This window comes from Vigna angularis, chromosome 1 (genome assembly GCF_016808095.1).
Source record: "Vigna angularis cultivar LongXiaoDou No.4 chromosome 1, ASM1680809v1, whole genome shotgun sequence".
NCBI lineage: Eukaryota > Viridiplantae > Streptophyta > Magnoliopsida > Fabales > Fabaceae > Vigna > Vigna angularis.
This window is the reverse complement of record NC_068970.1, coordinates 49,033,630-49,056,876: the sequence shown is the minus strand read 5'-3', so window position 1 is coordinate 49,056,876 and position 23,247 is coordinate 49,033,630. Positions and strand designations below refer to the sequence as shown.

General features: G+C 36.5%; 2 protein-coding genes across 4 annotated transcripts in view; both read left to right on the top strand.

The window, feature by feature from the left end:
* Positions 1 to 1,402: 1,402 nt before the first annotated feature.
* Positions 1,403 to 4,540, top strand: LOC108335802 (ubiquinol oxidase 2, mitochondrial-like). The gene is given in 5 exon segments (XM_017571963.2): positions 1,403 to 1,948; positions 2,416 to 2,544; positions 2,965 to 3,131; positions 3,133 to 3,451; positions 4,166 to 4,540. Coding segments are annotated over 5 exon segments (987 nt in total). The 5' UTR covers positions 1,403 to 1,636; the 3' UTR covers positions 4,226 to 4,540.
* A 2,704-nt stretch (positions 4,541 to 7,244) lies between these two features.
* LOC108326819 (copper-transporting ATPase PAA1, chloroplastic) overlaps positions 7,245 to 23,247 on the top strand; it is a 38,403-nt gene continuing 22,400 nt past the window's right edge. Inside the window, exons 1-9 of one of the 3 annotated variants that reach the window (XM_052874663.1) lie at positions 7,245 to 7,852; positions 7,931 to 7,984; positions 8,369 to 8,522; positions 10,717 to 10,791; positions 10,925 to 11,202; positions 12,343 to 12,576; positions 12,915 to 13,013; positions 13,981 to 14,130; positions 16,329 to 16,475. In XM_052874663.1, coding sequence (XP_052730623.1) covers positions 7,424 to 7,852; positions 7,931 to 7,984; positions 8,369 to 8,522; positions 10,717 to 10,791; positions 10,925 to 11,202; positions 12,343 to 12,576; positions 12,915 to 13,013; positions 13,981 to 14,130; positions 16,329 to 16,475 — 1,620 coding nt within the window. In that variant the 5' untranslated portion in view covers positions 7,245 to 7,423. The remainder of the gene's footprint in view (positions 7,853 to 7,930; positions 7,985 to 8,368; positions 8,523 to 10,716; positions 10,792 to 10,924; positions 11,203 to 12,342; positions 12,577 to 12,914; positions 13,014 to 13,980; positions 14,131 to 16,328; positions 16,476 to 23,247) is intronic. The other 2 variants (XM_052874658.1, XM_052874654.1) reach the window with 2 other exon arrangements.

Genomic DNA, 23,247 nt, shown 5'->3' with positions numbered 1-23,247 from the left:
TTAGAGTCATACCGAAGAAAATGAGAGAATGAAAGGTAGAGTTGTTTGTTTTTGTATGTAGCTTGGCTTCGAAGACCAGCTTCTTAGCACTGGGAAAAAAATGTAAAAGGGGTGAAAAAATCTTCTCCCTTCTTGTATTAAAAAATGAAAATAAAATTAAGTTTGACCATCTCTTTACTTCTACTAATTATTGTACAATACTGTTTGGCATAAAACTTTAGTTATGTTTTTGTTTTGTAATTTCTTGCCTAAATATGACCTAGAACAAGACTATTATCATATAATTTGTGAGACTATCAACTTTTATTTTAGTCTAGTATATATATATATATATATATATATATATATATATATATATAATCAAAATATTCAAATCAAATAATAATTCACTATTACTATGTATAATTACATTTTTAATTTGGTAGAAAATTACTTTTGCGTTCTTTATCTTAGAAGATAACAAAAAAATTACAAGCTATTATAAAATCAACTAAAAACTTTTGTAATTGAAATTTCTAAACATGTAATTCACCAAAAAAAAACAAAGAAGAAAAGGAGTACAGGATTTATTCTATATATCGAAAAAACTCTCATATTTGCCTTTACAGAGATTTAACGCCATAATACTTCGAAATATATCAATGTGTGTACAAAAGACGATAAAATGTCAACTTATATTAGTAGATTATTGAAAAAGATTCAAGAAAAGTTGATAAAATTACTTCATGATCTTGATAGAAATTTTGTTAAGTATCCAGTGTACATCGCAAAGGGTAAAAAGCAGTGAAGCAAATGAAAAATAACATATTAACTCTAAATTGTGTTGAATAAAATTTTAGAAAGTTTAGAATTTTTTTGCTTGATGTTATCGAATGTACAATCTACAGGATCATTTACGTGTTCAAAAAATATTTAACAAAAATTCATTAAAAATAACAAATTTTTTCTAATAACTTAAATAAAATTAAAATATACTTGACTTTTACATCAATTCACTTAATTATCCTTCAAAAGCACATATAAAATAATATTAAGTTAGATAATTTAATGATATAATATATAAATTTTAATATTATTTACAAAAACTCATGAATTAAAAATATAAAATTAAATTTTTATTTTAAGATAAACAACATTAACGTAAATATTGTTCATTACATAAAGCATATCCATAAAATCATGAAAATGAATTTAATAATGTAAACATATTTACGCATTTTATAATTATTGTTTAACCATCTATAGTGAATAGTCAAAGTCAGACATTACTCGAGCTATTATTGGTCGAGTCGGAGCACTACGTGTTCTGCGTTAGACTTGAATGTAGCCCAACTCTTACCGCCTTACTCACTCCAAGTAGATGTTCATTTTAGTGACAGTTAATGCTCGTTAAACACCCTCCATTCCTTTCCCATCATCATCACAGCCGCTGATTACGTCACCGTCTTTAATCAACGGTCAAGGGCGTTCCTAACCTACCTCACGAGACACGCGTGGGACCTTAACTAACTTCCCTTGGTGATTCTTTTCCCTGCACATGCGAACTTCGTTTCTTCTTCACTAACCGCAATTACACACTTCATGGAATGTCTCTCATAAACGAAGTATCTGGAAAACGCGATTCTTCTCTCGAGAGATGAAGTTCATTGCATTGAGTTGTACGGTTCGGCGAGCTCTGCTCAATGGCCGCAGCTGCAACGGCCTCGGTTCGACGGCGGTGATAGCGTATGCGGCGCCGGAAACGAGGCTTCTCTGTGCCGGCGCAGCCAACGGAGGGCTCTTCTACTGGAGGAGGTCGATGGCTTCGCCGGCGGAGGCGAAGTTGCGGGAGAAGGACAAGGAGAAGGCCGAGGCCGAGAAGAGTGTGGTAGAGTGCAGTTATTGGGGGATTTCGAGGCCGAAGATTATGAGAGAGGACGGAACGGAGTGGCCTTGGAACTGCTTTATGGTGAGGATTCTGTTTCTGATCACCAACGAAGGTTTAACTGAATATCTTTGAGTTGATTAGTTTATCAAAGATTGATTAGTTTATCAAAGATTGAGGAGTTCTTTCTGCGGATTTTGTTGTTGATTTCTGACTTCCGGAACGTAGATTTTCGTTGATTGTTGTTTTATGTTTATATATTCATTGTTGGAATATTTTATTAAACTCATAGGTAAACAGTTCCTTTAAAGAGACTTCATTGTCATGAATTAAAATTAAAAAATGTCCCTCTAACTTACTATTTATTATAGTTTCGTCTCACAAATAATCATATTTAATCTGTTAACTTAATTAATGTGTCAGAGAATTTACATTTTCATAGACTTTTTTAAATTTTAAGATTGAGAGATTTACGTAATCTACTTATTATTAAATGTGGCTATGATTTTCTTTGAATGCTTACTGGCTTCTGATTTCATTTGCCTATGTAGCCTTGGGAGACTTATCATTCAAACCTGTCGATAGATCTTACTAAACATCACGTGCCAAAGAATTTTCTGGACAAAGTTGCTTACAGGACCGTGAAACTCCTCAGAATTCCTACAGATTTATTTTTTCAGGTGTGTGAATTGCAATGTTTCACTCAATTTTGAAATTTCCTATAGTTTCATCCAAAACAAAAGGAAAAAGAAGTATTTATGGGTTGCTAAAACTATAAGTTCGTAACTCATGTGGTTCTGTTAAGTTTATTTAGAACTGGTTGGCTCAAACTTGATTAATAAAAATTGCATTATTTGTACATGAGAAAGGTGTTTAGTGTTACTTTTGTTTTTATATTTTGGTTGTGAATTACATGTTTATTGATAACTTCATTTTTTATTTATTCATGGAAGTGTGAACCATGATGTTTTATGTTATGTATATTTCTTAATATATATTTTTATAAGGACTCCCTGATGCAGTTTCATAATATCTTTTTACAAAATATGCTTATTCTTCAAGGTAATATGTCGTTTATCATTTTCCATAATATATTTCAGAGGCGGTATGGTTGCCGTGCAATGATGCTAGAAACGGTTGCAGCTGTCCCTGGCATGGTAGGAGGGATGTTGTTGCACCTTAGATCACTCCGTAAGTTTCAACAAAGTGGTGGTTGGATCAAAGCATTGATGGAGGAAGCAGAGAATGAGAGAATGCACCTAATGACTGGCGGAACTTGTGAAGCCTAAATGGTACGAAAGACTGCTGGTTCTTGCTGTACAGGGAGTTTTCTTCAATGCGTTTTTCGTACTTTACATAATCTCTCCCAAGGTGGCTCATAGAATAGTTGGGTACCTTGAGGAGGAGGCTATACATTCTTACACGGAGTATTTGAAGGATCTTGAAAGTGGTGCAATCGAAAATGTTCCTGCTCCTGCCATTGCAATAGACTATTGGAGGCTTCCCAAGGATGCCAAACTGAAAGATGTTATAACAGTCATTCGTGCTGACGAGGCTCATCATCGAGATGTGAATCATTTTGCTTCTGTGAGTGTTCTTTATAACTTGCATAGCTTAAAACAAGGATGCTTTCTCGACTTCACGAACTTAACCGCTAAAACTGTTTTAATGATATATTTGTTTTATACTTATTTCATTTCCAAATTCCCTTTTGACTTATAATGATTTTTTTTCATGGAACAAAAATCATGAAAAATCTACATTATGGAAAACATGAGAATGCTATAATATAAAATCCACTAAGAATATTAATCTGGCAGACAACTAGATGGACATTCTTCCCCCAATTTTCTCACAGTCCATGCCTAGAATTTCAATACTAAAGTTATGGAACCGACGAGTGTGTAAGCAGCTTTTTGCTGCGGAGGAAAATATGCGTACATTATTATTGTCATACCTAGTTGAATAGGTTTAACAAACAAAAGGTATAAGTTTCATTTTTCCACTTCATCCACATTGAAAAGATTTCCTTCGAGAGAACTGAGAGAGACATACAAATTGTAACCACCGAGCTAGTAAGACAGCTTATTATGAGTAGTTCTGATATGTCTTCCTTTGTCGATCTACTTATGTTTTGGGTTCCGGACTTAGGAGGTAGTGAGATGGTACATAGTTTGTTTGAAACAAAGGTTGATTAAATTTACCATATTTATTTATCATATTATATGTGTCTCATGTGGACATTGCTTAAGCATTGCTGTTCCAGGTTGATTTTTATTTAATATAATGTTTTTCATGCAGGACATCCACTTTCAAGGTAAAGAACTGCGGGAAGCACCTGCTCCTATTGGTTATCACTAAGTCTTTACTGCCACGAAAATGAAGTACATCTGGCTTAGTACAGTCCTTTACAATGACAAGGTAGGATATAGCATTTAAAGCAAATATTTCAATGATTATAGTGTAATATCCCATCTGAGAGAACCATGTGTAATATGATACCATTACGATACACATAGGCATTCTTCCACGAGTATAAAGTTAGAGGACAATGACAATGATGGATTGATATGCATTTATTATATTTGATGACAGTCAAGTATGAAAATGGAAAGAGTGATCCAGAAATGTGTAATTAGAAATTCAAAAATAAAAAGTTGAACCTTCATTACCTCATTTGTAATTTTTTTCATATTTGTCTATTATCCATAAGCTTGTTAAAGCCGGATCACATTCATCTAATATTATGCGGAGGTTGATATTCAAAGAAGTAACGAGAGGAGTATAGGAATTGAAGTGCTGAAGAGGGATGGTGTTAGGTTCCTAGGTAGAGGAACCCAAGAAAACTACTGTAAAACACTCAAACTCACTGAAAAGATATGGTATTATTGATTCTAGGCATCCAGAATAGGAAAATGCCTCCAAGGGACAAAGTTCCCTTCACAGGGTTGGTAATGATTATGTGAACAATTCTCTAAACATCCAAAAACATCCCCTTGCCTACAAAGACCCCCACTATATAAAAAAAACTCACTCAACCTAACAACCCAACTAACAACTAATATTTTAATCTATTTCCTCTCATCATACACATTATATCCTATCATTATATACCGTTGCAGAACAACCTTATCTTCAAGGTTGGAACAATAAAGCTTGATCTCATGACTCATCTTCATCAACGTGTTATCATAAGACGAGAACCCATTGACTACTGCCCGTAAAAGACCAGAAAAATCAGTGACTTCTTGCACGACTCAAAAATGTACCCTCTTTAGAACCCATTAGATGGGCAAATCCAGACTCATTATAATATGGTTTTGAATTCAGATTAGACCCTGTATAGAGACTCGAACCTGTAAAATTGTTGAAACACGTGGTTGCCCCTTCTCATTCTCATGGCCAGACTCACTGTTAGGTAGACTAAGGCAAACTTTGCTCGAACTATATAAATTTGGGTATAGTTGAAGTCTCCCTTAGAAATGAAAGAAACTACAATTGTTGAACCTCATATTGAATGTCTTTCATGCAATAATCACATGTTTGATATTGATATTCTTGAGAAGTTGCTTAAAGAGGCATCTAAAAATAAAAATCTTGAAAAACCAAATTTCAACAAAATGAAATTTCATGAAAATAAGCAAGCTCTTATAAATAAGAGAATCCGTAGGGTATGAGTTGAAAAAGAAGATGCCTTTTATAGAAATTCAAGTATTGTCGCATGTTTTTATTATATGAAAAAGGGACACACCTCAAACAAATGTAGAATAAAACATTATGATGTTTAAAATGGAAGATATGTTGGATTTTTGTTATAAAGTAATTTGTCTCTAATCTTAATGAACCCAAAAAAGTTTTTGAGGACTAAAACTCTATTGTTTTGTTTTGTAGGTTAAATTTTCAAAAGGAAAATAAGGGTCTATGGTATTATGGTAAATTTTAAGAGCTTTAAAATAATTTATGAATGTTATATATGTCTTAGAATAGAAATTTGACTCAGCGTTTTTTCGTATTTTCGTAAATTAACGCTCAATAATCGATTATCTTAAGGTTATAATCGATTATCTTTGGACTAAAAAATATTTTTGATTCGATAATAATCAATTATCTCATGTCATAATCGATTATCTCGAGTTTTTTTCAATAACTGGGTTTTTAATTCGGCAATAATTGATTATTTGAAGCAATAATCTGTGATTTTTGGAAAATAATTTTTTAAACGATAATCGTTAGTGATAATCGATTATCATACATGTGTTTGTTTAGATAATTATGATTACTTACTAGTTGGGATAGTGTTGCCAAGATCCCGCTAGGTGAGTGTTTGTGACTGGCTGGATGAGTTTTTTGGCAACATATCTTTAATGATCTTCAATCCTCCATTTTCCTACAAAATAAACCAAAAATAGATAATTATCTCTATCTATAAAACTATATACAAGTCATAAATCTTTTGGTGGAATTCATTACGAAATAAATGACAAAAAGACAAATAAAGAGTTCTAATAAGTGTGAATAATAAATATTATCAAACTTATCAGTAAGTAGCCCAACCGTCATGAAGCTCAATTGTTAGATTTGTTTGCATCTAACAACCCAAAAGACTTGACGCCTCATATACCCTGTTAGAAGTGATAAGCGTGAATATTGAAGCATCACAACCTTCATCCTCAACGATCATATTTCAAACAAGACTTGGACGATTGAAGCGAATTCTCGAACAATGCTAGTCGAAGCAAATCCCTTCACATAGTCTTTGACAATACTCGAGGCTTAGGAGTTGCGTACAGTATAAACCAACCAATCAAAAATCTAAGTAACAACTGGGCAGTAAACGAGACAAGTGCGTAATGTTGATTAAGCCAATTATTTTAAATAGATTTAAGCGTGATTAAGCTAATATTGATCAAAAACTCGTTACAAAAACTATAAATATAAATTAAGTAAGGTGATATGTTATATATTTAATATAATTTATTATCCTTACTTAAATCTTAATTAATTTTAACATCAAAATACTTTTCATACGTATAAGTAATTGATGGACCGTATATACCGAAACACTTTCTCTTCAATACACTTTTCTTCCCTTTTTTTCACTAATCCATTTTTAATAATTAAATTTCTTTTTTCATTTGAAAAAATCATTAATATATTAGTTAGGACGTATTTAATAAGAATTTGTTTTATAATATGTTAAGCTAGTCTTATGGATATGTTTTTTTGAATTAATTTTTTATATACGGAATTTAAAGAATTATTTTATATAAAAATTTCTCTTTAATTTTACATCTCAGGTTTGTAAAACCTATACTAAAATCATATTTTTCTTATAAATTAAAGAATTAAAAAAATCCATTAAAGATTCTCTTACTACAAAAAAGAAAATATATAAAAAAAAGGGTATGGAAATGGCATTGTCTATAGATAATTTTCGATTGTTTTAACATTCCGAAAACCAGTGAAGTCAAGACCAACCATAGGGTGGACGTCTGTACTATAAGAACTCAACTACAACGCTTGACGACTCTTCTCTTCTCTTTTTTTCTACCCAATCCGATGGATTCTGCGTTCTCTGTTACCACGACGGCGCACATGGCGATTGTCAGAGCGCTCCACCGTCATTTTGCCGGCGCTCCTCAACGCGCCTTCGTCCGGCGCAACCTCAGATGCCTCGTTGCTTCCTACAACAACCGCTGCCGCATTCCATGTTCTTTTACTTCCGCGCCGTCGCCGTCCTCGCTCCGCTGCTTCGGCGGATTGCTCCCGCGAATGCCGTGCCGACTCCGCTGCATTTCGAGCTCCGCCGCTTCCTGTGCTTCTTCCACCGGCGATGGAAATGGAGGCGGTGGAATCGGTGACAGCGGCGGTTCTGGCGGCTCTGGCGGTTCTAGCGGTGAGTCTGGTGATGCTAATCTCCAATTGGTTGGTGACGCGTCACAGGAGCTTTCGGCACTTTCGCCTGACGTTATCATTCTCGATGTTTCAGTGTGAACTCTTCTCTCTGTGTAGAATTTTTCCTGTTAGTTTTAATTTTAGTATTTCACTTTTTTGTGCGTTTGATAGGGAATGGTGTGCGGGGGATGTGCAGCGACTGTGAAAAGGATACTGGAAAATCGAGTAAGTATTTCAAATTTGTATTTGGTTCGGTTTACAATCTAAACTTTGAATGCTTCAATTATTTTATTTGTAAGATGATTGGTATACTGGTTCTGTTGTTGGGGGCTTTCTGCTAGGTTTACTATGAGCGTGCGGTATTTTTTATTTCGTAAGTCTGTGGATGTCGTGGGAGATGATTGACCTTAATGCGGAAAAATCATGTTCAACAGTTTCAAAAGAACGCAGTAGTTTAGTCATTGGTGTCTAAATCCTTAAGGTGATTTTGATTGCTTGAGTGTAGAAGTTTTTGTGCCAACAGTACATAGTTGATAAACCCTCTCTATAATTTTTTACAGTAATCTAAATACTGTTTCTTTACTTTTTATGCAAATGAACATTGGATAGCCACAGGTGTCATCAGCTAGTGTAAATTTAACAACAGAGACAGCAATCGTTTGGCCTATATCTGAAGCAAAGAATGCACCAAATTGGCAAAAGCAATTAGGGGAGGCACTTGCAGAGCATTTAACCAGCTGTGGTTACAATTCTAGCCTCCGAGGTATTATTCATTCCTACCAGTTGAGCCAGCCATTATTGAGTCAATTCAGTGTTTTTTTATGATTTTTTACCTTGGTATTTGCTTACTTTTCATAAAATCACATGCGTGGTTGGTTATACTACTTTTACATCATTTAATTATATTATATTTCACAGATGCCCATCCTATCTTATTTACGTCCTTTGGCATGTCTGTTAACTTACTCAAAGTCATGTCTGTTACTTCTTTGAATTGTTAGATTTGATTGCTTGATTCTTGGAATATTTGTCATAATGGAAGCGTACTAGCATAATTTCTTTGAAATATTTGGCTTCATTGGTATTAAACTGTTTCAGCTTTCTAGATATTTTCTATTGACAATAGAAATTGCTTTTTAAAGTTACCAAAATATGATTATACTGTATGTGTGTATTTATATAATAATGTTATTAGTACAATTGGCCTGCTATTTTTGGTCTACGTGTCTTTGGGATTGGGGTAAATAATAATTCATAAAGCTGTGAATAATTGTAATACCTATATTAGTTGGGCCTTTCGTTGTAATACAATGAGCTTGCTATCTTTGGTCTATATATCTCTGAATCTTGGATAAATATAATTCAAGTATTAATTAAAGCTGTAAATAATACCAATACCTATTTTAGTTGGGCTCCTTCTTTAAGTCGCACTTTGAAATGAATATCTTGTTACCTGTGAACAAGAACTTGGAATTGAGTGTTCATACCTTGCTTCATTTAAAATTATTTGCACCTTAATGTTGTCCGTTTATTTCAAAATTCATACATCTCAATATTATCAATGTTTTGAGTCCTTATATCAGTATTTAGTTTTAATTTGTAAAGGTTCAATTGTACTCCATGGACTGAACTAGAAGCTAGGAATTTAGTTTGAAATTAAAATGTGTGAATATAAATGACAAGCAACTGGTCTTCCTACCAAACTTCAATTGGGAACAATATATACCAGCTCAGTAGGAATAAGATTTTTACGCTTGGATTTAATAGACACAACATGCAATATTGGTGACATGACTTCTGGCTATCCACTTAGCAGTCATTACTTCATATGAGATTAAATCTTACGGCATGTCATAGAATTTCATTTCATTTACATAAAATTGGCGGGTTAAGTGGCAGGTGAAGAAGCTATCTACTGAAGGAGTTATTTCACCATATAAATGCAAAAGTGGTTTTCTGGAGTCAATGGTATGCCATCAATTCATGGGGTTCTAAGTTTTAACGCTTTACCTTCTGTATGAGTAAATTGTTTTCAAATTTTATGTCCACCCCACTACTTAGATATATAGGATATTTTAAAATCCATTATTCATGTTATACTTTCTCCCTTCAGAAGGTGAATCTCCGTGGCTTCTTGTGATGGGTATTGGAGAGCCATGTCTGTGTTCTGGAGCCCCTGCACGGTGAAGAGTTTTGCTGATGTTGAATATGATACTAGTGATCCTTTAGTTATAATGAATTTTAGCGACTCTTATTCATGTGCAATTGGTTTATTTTGTTTTGTGCGTATGATTGATGGGAATAATGTATGATTCAATGGTTGATTTTTCACCATATATTTTTTTACCCAATTAATGTATAATGCTATATTTTATTTTTACAAGTTCCAGTATAATAAACCCCTAACACCTTTATATAATGCTGCATTATATATAAGTATATGTGTTTCTTTGTGCTGTTCTTACACACGGATTCCATTACGCATGACTCTACCATTTCTCTCTACTATAACTATATAGGAAACAAATCATGAGATAGCGAAACATGGTAAGTTGATGAACAATCCTAGGAGGTATTGAGGGAATAGGTAAACTAATTGTTAAAGACAATCTATTATAATCTAAGATACGATCAAGATAGTATTGGGCATTTCATAAATTTTGACATTTTCCACTGAATTTTGTTCCTGCAAAGGCCCGATTGGAATGATTATTTATTCTGCAACTTAAGTGAATAAAATATTGATTAAACTACAATAAAGATTCAGGATTTCTTGTCACTAGCCAGATGAGTGGTTAATGTTCCCAAATTTTAAACATTTTCATCAAGAATTTTCCTAACCTTTCCCTGTGAATAGTTGTAACAATCAGATGCTAGTCATTGTATGTAGTTTCAATGGGAACAAATTTCTCCACTAGTGTGTTTGATTGCTGACCATTCTGATCCTGAAAGTGCAGATTCTACAAGAGACAATTTCCTCCAAATTTTTGAAAGGAAGATGGAGGAAAGACATAGACAATTAAGAGAAAGTGGTAAGCACTAATGAAATCTACACTAATATTGCAACAAGAGCCCACTTATGCTATTTCTGAGGGGTTCTCTGATGATTCAACTTTAACTTCTGGGACTAATTGGTGACCTTTCTTTTTTATGTGCTGTTTAAAGGTCGTGAGCTAGCAGTTTCTTGGGCTCTATGTGCTGTCTGTCTTGTTGGCCATTTCTCTCATTTCTTTGCAGCAAAGGCACCGTGGATCCATGTCTTTCATTCCATTGGGTTTCATCTATCATTATCTTTATTTACATTGCTTGGTCCTGGCCGCCAGCTTATCCTTGATGGTTTAAAAAGCCTTCTTAAAACAACACCAAACATGAACACCTTAGTTGGTCTTGGGGCTTTGTCTTCATTTACTGTCAGCTCATTTGCTGCCTTAGTTCCAAAATTGGTAAAATGTCTTTCTGAAGTTTGTTATCTCTAATCTGTAATTTTGATTCAATTAGTTGCTGGCAACATTTAGTAAAAGCTATTTTCAAATCATTAAAGAAAATAGAAAACTCAAATTTCTTTTGTTGTTGACTGTCAAGTTTATGATTCCTATATAGGTATAGTTTGCAAGATGGCTAAGTACTAGTAGCTCACAGATTATAATATGTAAATTCTCTTCGGGTTTGTTTTTCTGGATTCGGCTAAATACTCTCAGTGGTCTCTTTTATCAAATCATTGATACATGTGTGTACACATTTTGGTCCCCACACTTTCACACAAGCATTGCTCATGCACAAGTAGGTTGGTAGAGTCAATTATATCGATCCAACAAACTGTAATTTTTAGCTATTATTAAGAAATAGTAGCATACGTGTTCCTCCACAGTCCACGTTCATGATCATAGTTTGGTTTGAGTTTTTAGCTCATGCTTATGTTCATTTACATTACAAAGCTATAGCTTTTGCTTGTCTTTTTCATTTTGGTAAATGATGGTGGATGTGTTAGGCAGGGGGAGTGCTGAGAGGGGTTGGAAAGTACATTAGAGGAAGAAGTTAAAAAAAAGAGGTGGTTAGCCGTTATAAGAGGGTGAGACTTATGTTAGACAAAAGTCTATATATTCATATCATCCATGGTGTGGGAGGTAGAGAGAAAAAGATAGTTGTGAACAGGGAATGCCCTGGGTGGAAGGAAGAAATTCCTTTGTATTCTTTGTACCCTGTTTTTCCTTGCACATTAATTTTGAATAATAGGAGAAGTGGACTCTTTTTCTTTTAATCTGTATCCTGTTTTGTTACCTTGAACGAAGGCTCGTGACAGGATGTGACTTAGGCTGATTCTTATCTATGTAGTTTTGTTGAATAGTGCTCTATTCATCTCATCTCATATAGGAAAAATAATAACTTGTACTCATCACATTTATACTACACCAGTCAAAACCAGCTGTTGGTTAGACTTAGATGCTCAACATGTGCTTGTTTATATCTATTAATTAGAAGCTAGAAAGCATATTTTCTTTGTGAAATTATGGAATTGGATTTGTAATTATATGTGTAAAGATAAATTTAATTGTGCTAAATGATATTTTTTAATTGTTATACAGGGATGGAAGGCTTTCTTTGAGGAGCCAATTATGCTAATTGCATTTGTGTTGCTAGGAAGGAATCTCGAACAGAGAGCTAAAATTAAAGCAACCAGTGATATGGCAGGACTTCTTAGTTTGTTGCCACCAAAAGCTCGCCTTCTAGTTAACAATGAGGAAACAGAGGCTGGCTCAGTTGTTGAAGTTCCTTCTGAAAGTCTTTCTATTGGAGACCAAATTATTGTGCTGCCTGGAGTGAGTAATATCAGAATCTATATATTATCGGATACAACCCTGTAGCTCCTTTACCCTTTTTTTAGTACCGGAAGAAGCTTCAGTTGCGTATTCTCTCCAAATGGATGTTTTTTAGTGGTGTAATTTTGGGTTCAAAAAGTATATGGTGAACTGGTGATGTACACCTATAATCACTGTTTTCAAATTCGTCATATGTGATGTTGTTTGTGCTACAAAACCATTGCTAATATCATTTCTAAGTTTGAATTCTTCTGCTTAGATTTTGACAAGTAATATGCATAAATTACTTGTCAAAGCTTCTTGATTTTGGCTTTTAACCCATATACTCCTTTGTCTAGGACCGTATTCCAGCTGATGGAGTTGTGAGAGCTGGTAGAAGCACTGTAGATGAATCAAGTTTCACTGGTGAACCACTGCCTGTAACAAAAGTGCCTGGGGTACATTCTGCCTTGACATATTTTATGATAATTTGATATTTATTTGGCTTTTGATACAGATTGTTGCTTCTATTTGTTCCTTTGAGCACCTGTGCATGTTGTCCCAGTGGAAAATGTCTCTGTCACATACAATAAGCAATACCCTTGCTGTCCTACTGGCAAAAGTCTTTTATCAACTGTATTCTCAGTTCTCAAATTGCAAATAGCTTCTCACTGTCCAAATACACAGCCTTTTATCATATATGTTGTTAGGAGTCCCTCATTGAGCGGGATAAACTACATATTTTCAATTTTCTAAAATTATAATGATTAATTTAAGAAAGGGGCCGACTCATAAGCCTAAGACAGATTGATCGAAAAGCTCATCTGGGCCACAGGCTGAGCAAAAATTGGTTTGCTTCAATTTAGGCTAAATTTTTTCAGTCTGACCCAACCCTTTAAGGAACTATTCTTGAAATCGGGCTGATTTTTCAAGCTCTACCTAGAAGTTTTCTCCTATCTAATGGACTAGTCTTTTAGTTGGACCATTAAGTAGGATAAACTACTTGATGTAGTTCTTAAACCTTGAGTTGGTCTCTCCTCTTCTGCCTAAGTCTGACATATGTTCTCCTAATAGATAACTACCAGCTGTTATTTTCTACAAATAACTGTCATTCTGCAGTTTCTAATATAAAACTAACTACAACTAATATAGAACTGTTTTCTAAAGCAGTTTGTTGAGTGCAAACATAACTGTCATAACTGCCCTGAACTGAGTTTCCATCATTTTTTTAATCAGCAAATTTCTATAATGTGATCATCGAGTGCTATTTATCAATAAAACAGGAAAACCATTTGGTTATGTCTTAACTATTAAAAGGAAGACTTAATTTTCTGTGTATGTATGATTGACCCCTTCACGTTTCTATAGCTGTGAAGTGCTGAACAGTTGATTTTAGTGACTGATTGATGGATTTTATGTCTGTAGAGTGAGGTAGCAGCTGGTAGTATAAATCTTAACGGAACTCTTACAATGGAAGTGCAACGACCAGGTGGCGAAACTTCTATGGCAGACATTGTTCGTCTGGTTGAAGAGGCACAAAGTAGGGAAGCTCCTGTACAACGGTTGGCTGACAAGGTTCAACTGAATCTCTAATATATAGCAAGTTCTATTTTGTTTCTACGTCAAGCTGTTTTGCTAGTTGCTAAGGTTAGTTTCTGCAAATAGTGACCTAGATGTACAAATCTAGTATTGTAGTTGATGCTTTCTTCTGGATTGGAGAAAATTTCAATCTTGAAAAATAAGATGGAAAGCTTGCAGTCAGTGTAAGATTTGTTCTTTGTTTTTTGAAGATGGAGTTGTTGTAGTTGGCCTTTCTAGTGGAGTTAATGCATCTCTTACAAAGTGGATTGAGGTCTAACTTAGCCCTATAAAACAAGTACGTAAGGGTAGGTTTGCACTTATTTATATACTATAATTTGATGATATTTTTAGTCAAAACAAGATCTCCAACACACTCCCTCACATCAAGTACTGAACATTTCAAGTGTGCAATTAGATATTTGTAACTGTATCTTTAGGATTCTTCAAGATACCAATCTCGAATAATCTAAGGCTTTTAGCATAAGTTGGATTCGCAAACATACGTTTAAACCTTGGAATTATTGGTAGTTACCAAACTGCCTTTGAAGGAGGGCCATGCTTTGCGACCTCATCAATACTCTCCTTATCACCATCTATGACATTATAATGTGACAAACCACACTTGGGACAACTTCTTAATTCTACAAACTCTTTTCTATATTGGCAAACTCAGATATTTGTTACTATTGAGATAGCACAATTCAACGAGGGTATTGTTATATCTCAAAGGAAGTATGCATTGGATATTTTGGAGGAAACTGGGTTGATGAATTCAAAATCTGTTGACACACCCATGGATCCTAATACTAAGCTTCTACCAAATTAAGGGGAGCCTATTTTAGATCATGAGGAGTATAGAAGATTAGTTGGGAAATTAAATTATCTTATGATTACACGTTATAACATTTCCTTTGCAATCAGTGTTGCGAGCCAATTTCTCAATTCACCATGTGAAGATCATTGGAATGTAGTCATTGTATATTAAAATACATTAAAGAGTCTCTTGGAAAAGGTTTCTTACATGGTTCCAATAACCATAGATGCTAATTGGGTAGGATTTCCTTTTGACAAAAGATCTACTTCTGGATATTTTGTCTCCATTGGTTGTAACTTGATCTCTTGGAAGAGTAAGAAACAAAGTATTACGGCAAGATCTAGTGCAGAAGCATAATATAGAGCTATGACCTCAACCACTTTTGAACTTGTTTAGCTTAAGCAATTGCTTAGAGAGTTACAATTTGGAGATGTCGCTCAAATGATACTTATATGTGACAATCAAGATACTCTTCATATTAGTTCTAACTCATGAGAGGACCAAACATATTGAGATTGACTATCATTTCATTCGAGAGAAGATTGTATATGGGACATCAAGACTGAGAATTTATTATATTTGTAATAAGTTTGATACATACGATTTATATGCACTAGCTTGAGGGACAATGTTAGATATATTAGATATATTATCTTTTACCTTCTGTTTATGTTATTTTTTCTTTTTTATTATTCTTGGTAATTTGAGCTTAGCCTATATTCTCTTTATTATAAATACAGTACCTCATGTATATTTTCAAAACAAAGGAGATTAATTTTATACCTAGTTTTTCACTATATACAATAAATTCTAATATCATCAGTAACTGTATCTTTAAGTAAACACATTTCTTAGAAAAAAAGTACAACAATAAGGAATCAAATTATCTACTTCACTATGTTTCATCCCTAAGATTTGAGCAATGAAGCTAAATTTCCAAACTCAACTTCTAATAAGTATGGAGACAACAAGGATTGAACTCTATAGTGGAGATCTAATTTCAGGAGGGGACCCAACCCAACTCTACTTCAAATACTAGCTCAAGGGAAGAGGATTCCCAAGTCTTGTAAGAAGTACATTTGTTTGTATTGGTAATTGATATGGAACATTTGAGCATTAACAATGGATGTCTTCATATATGCAACAAATCTATTTGTAGGCATGTTTCATTTGTATTACCTTTGTTGAAGCATGTGTTTCCTGTGCTGAAAAAAATAACAGTCTTCCAATATTGCAATGACAAATATTATCATTCTGATATCCTCGTGATTGAAATGGTCGTATTCCTTGAGTCTTCCTTTGTTCTACTTTATTAGTAACTGAGTATTACTCTTGCATCTTTTATTGAATTGAGTAACATCTTTTTGTTTATATCCAGGTGGCTGGACATTTCACTTATGGAGTGATGGCAGCCTCTGCTGCTACTTTCACATTCTGGAGTCTGTATGGGGCACACATTTTGCCTCCTGCTTTATATCAAGGAAGTTCAGTTTCACTGGCTTTGCAGCTTGCTTGCAGCGTTCTGGTATTTTTCAATTCAAATGTTTTCCGTGAACCACACATATCCAATGCGTATGATGATGATTGGGCCTCTGGGCAGCTTGAGTGTATTTTTCCTTCATCTAATGATTTTAGATCAGAATTATAAAGTCTGTTTTGTTACTCTTGCTTGATGGCTTGGCCATTAGACTAAATATTTTTTGACACTATTAGAAACAATATTAATAATTCTATAATAACAAGAAATTATTTTATTCATAATCACACCAATTACATTCTTAGCTCCTCTGTTTGTAACAAAAAATCTCTCTAAATAAGAAAACAAAGTATGCTGAAATAAAAATATTATAAAAAATATTTTATCTTAATCAATACGGATATCCTGAAGATATTTGTGTCCCTATAAACGCTATTTTATCTGAATCAATACTAGTATCCCGGTGTATGCTTCCTTTATTGTCTATGTATATTCTACTATTCCATATTTTGTTTTTTGAATGTAGCATGCCAGTTTTGTTTGGGAATAATTAAAGAAAATGGAATTGCAATAGCTTAAGAAGTAAATAATGGAGTTAAAGAGTCTTTCTTTCGTGCAGGAACTTTCTCCTGTCTGAGAAACACTGTTGTAAATATGTTTAACATTTGTCATGTTTTCTAATTAGAATGCTAATTAAAGGGTAACGATTAGAAGGAGTCCAGTTTTCCCTATTTATTATGTTTTGCTGGGGAATTGTTTTGGCTGATTAGCAGCATTGTTTATTTTTTGCATCTCTGCTGTCTTCTAAATAGGGATCAATAGTGTGTACTGAAAAATATACAATAAATACAGAGCACCTTATGATTTATGATATCCTAAATGATGTCAGACACCTCTAACATTTTTCCAATACCCAACAAATGGGCCACGGATAACTTGAATAGCCCTATGTGTGGTGAGTTCGGTTCTAAAATTTCAAGCCCAGTAGTAATTTGGCCCAGCCTTGCAACTGACTGGCCCATAATGGGCAGAACCATATTGCTTTATTTTTATATGAACCCTTATATATTTGGACTAGGTTTTTTATGTTGGGTTTAAATCTGCATGTTAAAAGGAATTAACAAGAGATTAAGGGTAGAAGTTATTTCTGATAACCTTCAAGTTTTAAATAAAATATGATAATTTAATAAATATAAAATTTTGAAACATAATATGTTGGATAGTGATAGAAATTTAGCGGTTTTATATAGATGTCATATACCTCTTAATTATCATATCATTGACGTTTCTATGAAGTATTTTTTATTAAAAAGTAAATAGTAGACGATTGCGCTATAGCCCACTTAGTGACTGCTCAGTGTCGAGCTGCGCCAGCAAATTGTTAGCCTGCAACTTAATTGGTGCAGCTCAGCCAGAAATGTGTTTGGTCGATGCAGTCCTGCCTGATGGATCAAACCAGCCAAAATGCGTAGTACCAGTCTAAAAAGATTGTTATTTTATTGCAACTAGCTGTCGAATGGTTTCGGATGGGCTATCACTGAGTGCTAGTGAATTGATAAGTCATCCTCTAGGGATTCTTTACTTAGTTTCTTTTCTTTAGGGATTCTTTAATTAGTCTGGGGATTTTCAAGATTTTGTACCTGATGGACTTCTTTAATCAAGAAGTCAAAAAAATGAGTAAAAACACACACCAGACAAACTCAACACAGTGAATAACCTCTTATTGTATTTAGTGAATGAAAGAATACAATTGTTCCCACAGCTATCAAGGAAGCCTAATCTTCCCCCCACACTAAACAATACAAAACCATTCATCCCTCGCCCTTCTCAACAAACTCTTTATTTATACTCTCATATACTTCTAACAAACTCCTAACTGACTTCTTTACTTCCCGCCTTTTTTATTCCTTCTTACATATACTTTTAATCCCCTATCAATACCCCCCTCCTCTTCAACAACCTTGTCCTCAAGGTTGAAATCAGGAAATTGCTGATTGATAAACGTTTCATCCTCCCAAGTCGCTCCCTCTAACCCTCCATCTTGCCACTGAACCAATATTTGAGTGGTCTCCTCCCCTTGTTCATTTCTTCCTCTTCTTTGTAGTACTTTTAAGGGTCTATATAATGGGCCGTCCACCTGCAGTCCTACTGGTAGCTCCCCTTCCACCTTATGCTCCCCCACAACCAACTTTAATTGTGATACATGAAACACCGGGTGTATCTTCGCAGTGGCAGGCAACTGCAGTTTGAAAGCCACTGGACCCACTTGTTTTTCCACCAGAAAAGGGCCATAATATCTGGCACATAATTTGGGATGCAACTTGACCGGCATAGATACTTGCCTATGAGGTCTTATTTTCAAAAAAACCCAATCCCCTTCTTTTATGCTAGACTCCCTTCTCTTCTTATTTGCATACTGGACCATCCGCTCCTGGGCTCGGGTCAAATGATATTGTAGCTGTGAAATGGCCTCATCCCGCGTTTGTAAATCCTGCACCACAACTTCCACCACTGTTTCTCCAGGTATGAACTTGGTTACTACCGGGGGCTTTCTTCCATAAACCACTTCAAACGGGGTACACTTCGAAGCCCCTTGATAACTGGTGTTATACTAGTATTAAGCCCATGGCAACACATTGCTCCAAGCCTTGGGTTGTTCTGAACAGAAACACCTCAAGTAGGTCTCTAACACTCTATTCAAAACCTCTGTCTGTCCATCCGTTTCTGGGTGGTAGGCGGTGCTCATTTTTAATTGGGTACCCTGTATTTTGAACAATTCTGTCTAGAATGTACTAACAAACGTGGGATCCCGGTCACTAACAATCGATATAGGAATTCCATGCAAACGTACTATCTCCTTTTAAAAAAATCTCTGCAATTATCTTGGCTGTATGAGGATGTTTGATGGGTATGAAATGCCCATACTTACTCAGCCTGTCTACTACCACCATTATTGATTCAAAACCTTGAGATTTTGGTAATTTGACCACAAAGTCCATGCTTATCTCTTCCCAGATGGCCTTGGGAATAGGCAATGGCTGCAACAATCCCTGCGGAGATGACGTCATTTATTTATGTTGCTGGCAGATAAGACAGGAGGCTACGTAGTCGGTCACCCTTTTTTTCATGCCCATCCAGTGAAAGGCTTGGCCAATTCTTCTATAGGTTCTATAGACACCCGAGTGTCCCCCAAGCGTAGTATCATGAAACTCTGCAAGGATTTTCGGAATCCATTCTGACTTTGCTGAAAGCACCAACCTTCCCTTATAATGGAGTCTCCCATTCTCCAACGTATAAGCAGGGTGTGAATCTGGGTCTTCCTTCACTTCTTCCATTATTTTCTTTAACCCCGCATCTTTTTCCACTTCGTTTATTATTTCTTGGTAGTCAGGCCAATAGGGCCTGGTTATCATTAACAACGTCCTTTCTCCTTTGTCCCCTTCTTCTCCCTTTCTGGATAGCCCGTCCGCAACTTTGTTGGATGCCCCCGTCCTGTAATGTATATCAAACTCATAGCCCATGAGTTTCGCCAGCCAATTTTGCTGGTTCTGAGTCGTTATGCGTTGCTCAAGTAAATACTTCAAACTCTTTTGATTTGTATAGACACTAAATTTTTTTCCCAGCAAATAGGGACGCCACTGTTGAATAGCTAATACCAGCGCCATCAATTCCTTCTCATACACTGACTTCCCCAACGAACTCTCCGATAATGCCTTGCTGTAGTAAGCAATAGGCCTCCTATTGTGTGATAACACAACTCCTATTCCCTTCCCCGAAGCATCACATTCACACTTGGAAAGGTTGTGAGAAGTCTGGCAGAGCCAGAACAGGAGCAGTGGTCACTGCCTTTTTGAGATCTTGCATGGCTTCCTCTCCAACATTTGTCCACTCAAACTTCCCCTTCTTCAAAAGATCCGTAAGGGGTCGGGCAATCTTCCCATAATTCCTGACAAATCTCAAATAGTATCCAGTGAGTCCCAAGAACCCCCTTAACTCTTTAATACAGTGGGGTGCTGGCCATTCAGTCACTGCAGAAATTTTTTCTCCATCCATTTCCACCCCCTGTTCGGATATCATGTGCCCCAGATATCGAATATGTCTCTTGCCAAACTCACATTTTTTTTTTGTTGGCAAACAGCTGGTGTTGTTCTAACACTTTCAGCACCTGTCGAAGATGTTCCTCATGATCCCCCCCATGACTTACTGTACACCAAAATGTCATAAAAAAATACCAGCACACTCTTCCTTAAGAACGGTCTCAACAATGAATTCATCATGTCTTGAAAGGTGGCCGGAGCATTTGTGAGGCCAAAGGGCATTACTAAAAACTCATAATGTCCTAAATGAGTCCTAAAGGCTGTTTTGGATATATCTGCCTCCTTCATCCTTATCTGGTGATATCCAGATTTGAGATCCACTTTAGAAAAATAAGCAGCCCCGTATAATTCATCTAGAAGTTCTTCAATCACAGGAATTGGATATTTATTGGGAATAGTTACTCTGTTTAAAGCTCTGTAATCTATACAAAAACGCCAACTCCCATCTTTTTTATTAACCAAAATTATTGGACTGGAAAATGGGCTGTTACTGGGCCGAATAATACCCAGGCCCAACCTCTCCTGAACCTGTTGTTCTATTTCAGCTTTCATTAAGTGAGGATACCTGTATGGTCGCATGTTCACCGCACCAGTACCTTCCTTAAGAGTTATCTGGTGGTCCACTTCTCTGACAGGAGGAAGCCCCTGCAGCATCTCAAATACCCCCTCAAACTCCCCCAAAATCTTCTCCAGATTTGCTTCCTGCATGGGGGTTAAATCCTCTGCTCCCTTCTTTTCCCCTACTGTTTCAGACTGATACATACCCCACACCACCGCTAGAGTTTCAATCCTTGTCTCCTTCTGCAACGCCTCGGGATTGACGACCTTCTTCAAAGATCAGTTATCACCCCTTATCACTACCTCTCTTGTTGCCATGCCATACTTCATTGTCATCTGCTTCCAATCCATTCTAATTTCCCCCAACGTAGCTAGCCACTCCACTCCGAGCACGACGTCGACGCCCCCCAGTTCTAAGAGATAAAAGTTCTCTTTAATCTTTACTCCGTCCAGTATCAAAGAAACTGCCATGCAACGGCCTTGCGTTTCCTTTCTCTGGCCGTCCCCCAGGCAAACGCTATAGGGCGTCGTCTCCTCCTTCTCTAAACCCATCTCCTCCGCCAACAGTGTCGAGATGAAATTATGACTTGCTCCGTTGTCAATGAGGATGACTACTCTCCGATCTCGAATCCATCCCGACAGCTTCGTCGTATTCGATTGCGGGATTCCCCCAGCAGAATACACTGACAACTCCATGCATCGCTGTTCCGCCTCCTCTTCTGCCTCTGCCACTTCCGCCTCGTCGTCGTCAACCCCCAAGATCATCACCTTGAGACTCCTCTCCGCGCAACAATGCCCAGGGCTGTAAGGTCCTCCACAATGAAAACAACGACCCTCCTCTCTCCTCTTAAGGTATTCCGGATACGGCAGCATTCGCAATCCGCGATTCGGTCTGCCGCCGCCTGACGTGCTTTCAACTTTAGAACCAGCGGTTCTGGTCGTCGCTTCTTTCTTCTGACCCAGACCTCCGCTACTGTTCGCGCGCCCCTCTGATGACCCTCGATAGATCTCCGTTCTAGCTACTGTGCCCGCACTGTCATTATACTTCCCCCAAGTTGGTCCTCCTTTACTCACCACACCTCCTCTGTCACCCTCGCCACCAACCCCGATTGCTCCACATCCCGCGCCCTTTCCATCGCAGTTAACAGGTCGCGAGGATTGTAAGGCCGTACGAGATCCCGCAATTCTTCTTGGAGTCCCGCAAAAAAATACCCAAGCAGCTGTTCCTCCGTTACTCCCGTAGCCTGAGACACCAGGATTTCAAATTCCCTCACATATTCCTCCATCGATTCCCGCTATCGCACAACCGCTAATTTTTCGAAAATCGTTCCCCGGTGTCTACCTTTGAATCTCCTAACCATCGCCTTCGTCAATGTCGCCCAGGTAGGTTTCTTAACCTTCTTCCGCCAAAAGCGAAACCAATGGTTCGCTTCCCCTTCCATACAGATGTACACCAGCTTCATCTGCTCCTTTTCAGTCACACTCTGTATTTCGAAAAATTTCTCTGCTCTTGCGATCCATACCGTCGGATCGGTCCCTTCGAGAGTGGGTAATTCCACTCTCTTCATCCAACTCTTCTGAACATCATCGCGTTCTTCCTCCGATTCATCTTCCTCAGTCTCCCTACTTTCATTCACCGAATGGCTGCCCTCCGAACTCCTCCCCTGGTTCCCTCTTTTCTCCCGATCGCGATTAACAATTCGTCTTCCACGGTCGTGACTCCAATTTCGAGCCCTTCCTCTCATCTTTGCTCGCATCTCCATCAGCATTGCTTCCATGGAATCGAATCTTCCCTCCAGTGCACTCATCCTATTCTGCATCTTGCCTCTCCGTTGATTTGGATCCGGCAGGTCGGACCAAGTTGATGGACTTCTTTAATCAAGAAGTCAAAAAAATGAGTAAAAACACACACCAGACAAACTCAACACAGTGAATAACCTCTGATTGTATTTAGTGAATGAAAGAATACAATTGTTCCCACAGCTATCAAGGAAGCCTAATCTTCCCCCACACTAAACAATACAAAACCATTCATCCCCCGCCCTTCTCAACAAACTCTTTATTTATACTCTCATATACTTCTAACAAACTCCTAACTGACTTCTTTACTTCCCGCCTTTTTTATTCCTTCTTACATATACTTTTAATCCCCTATCAGTACCTCT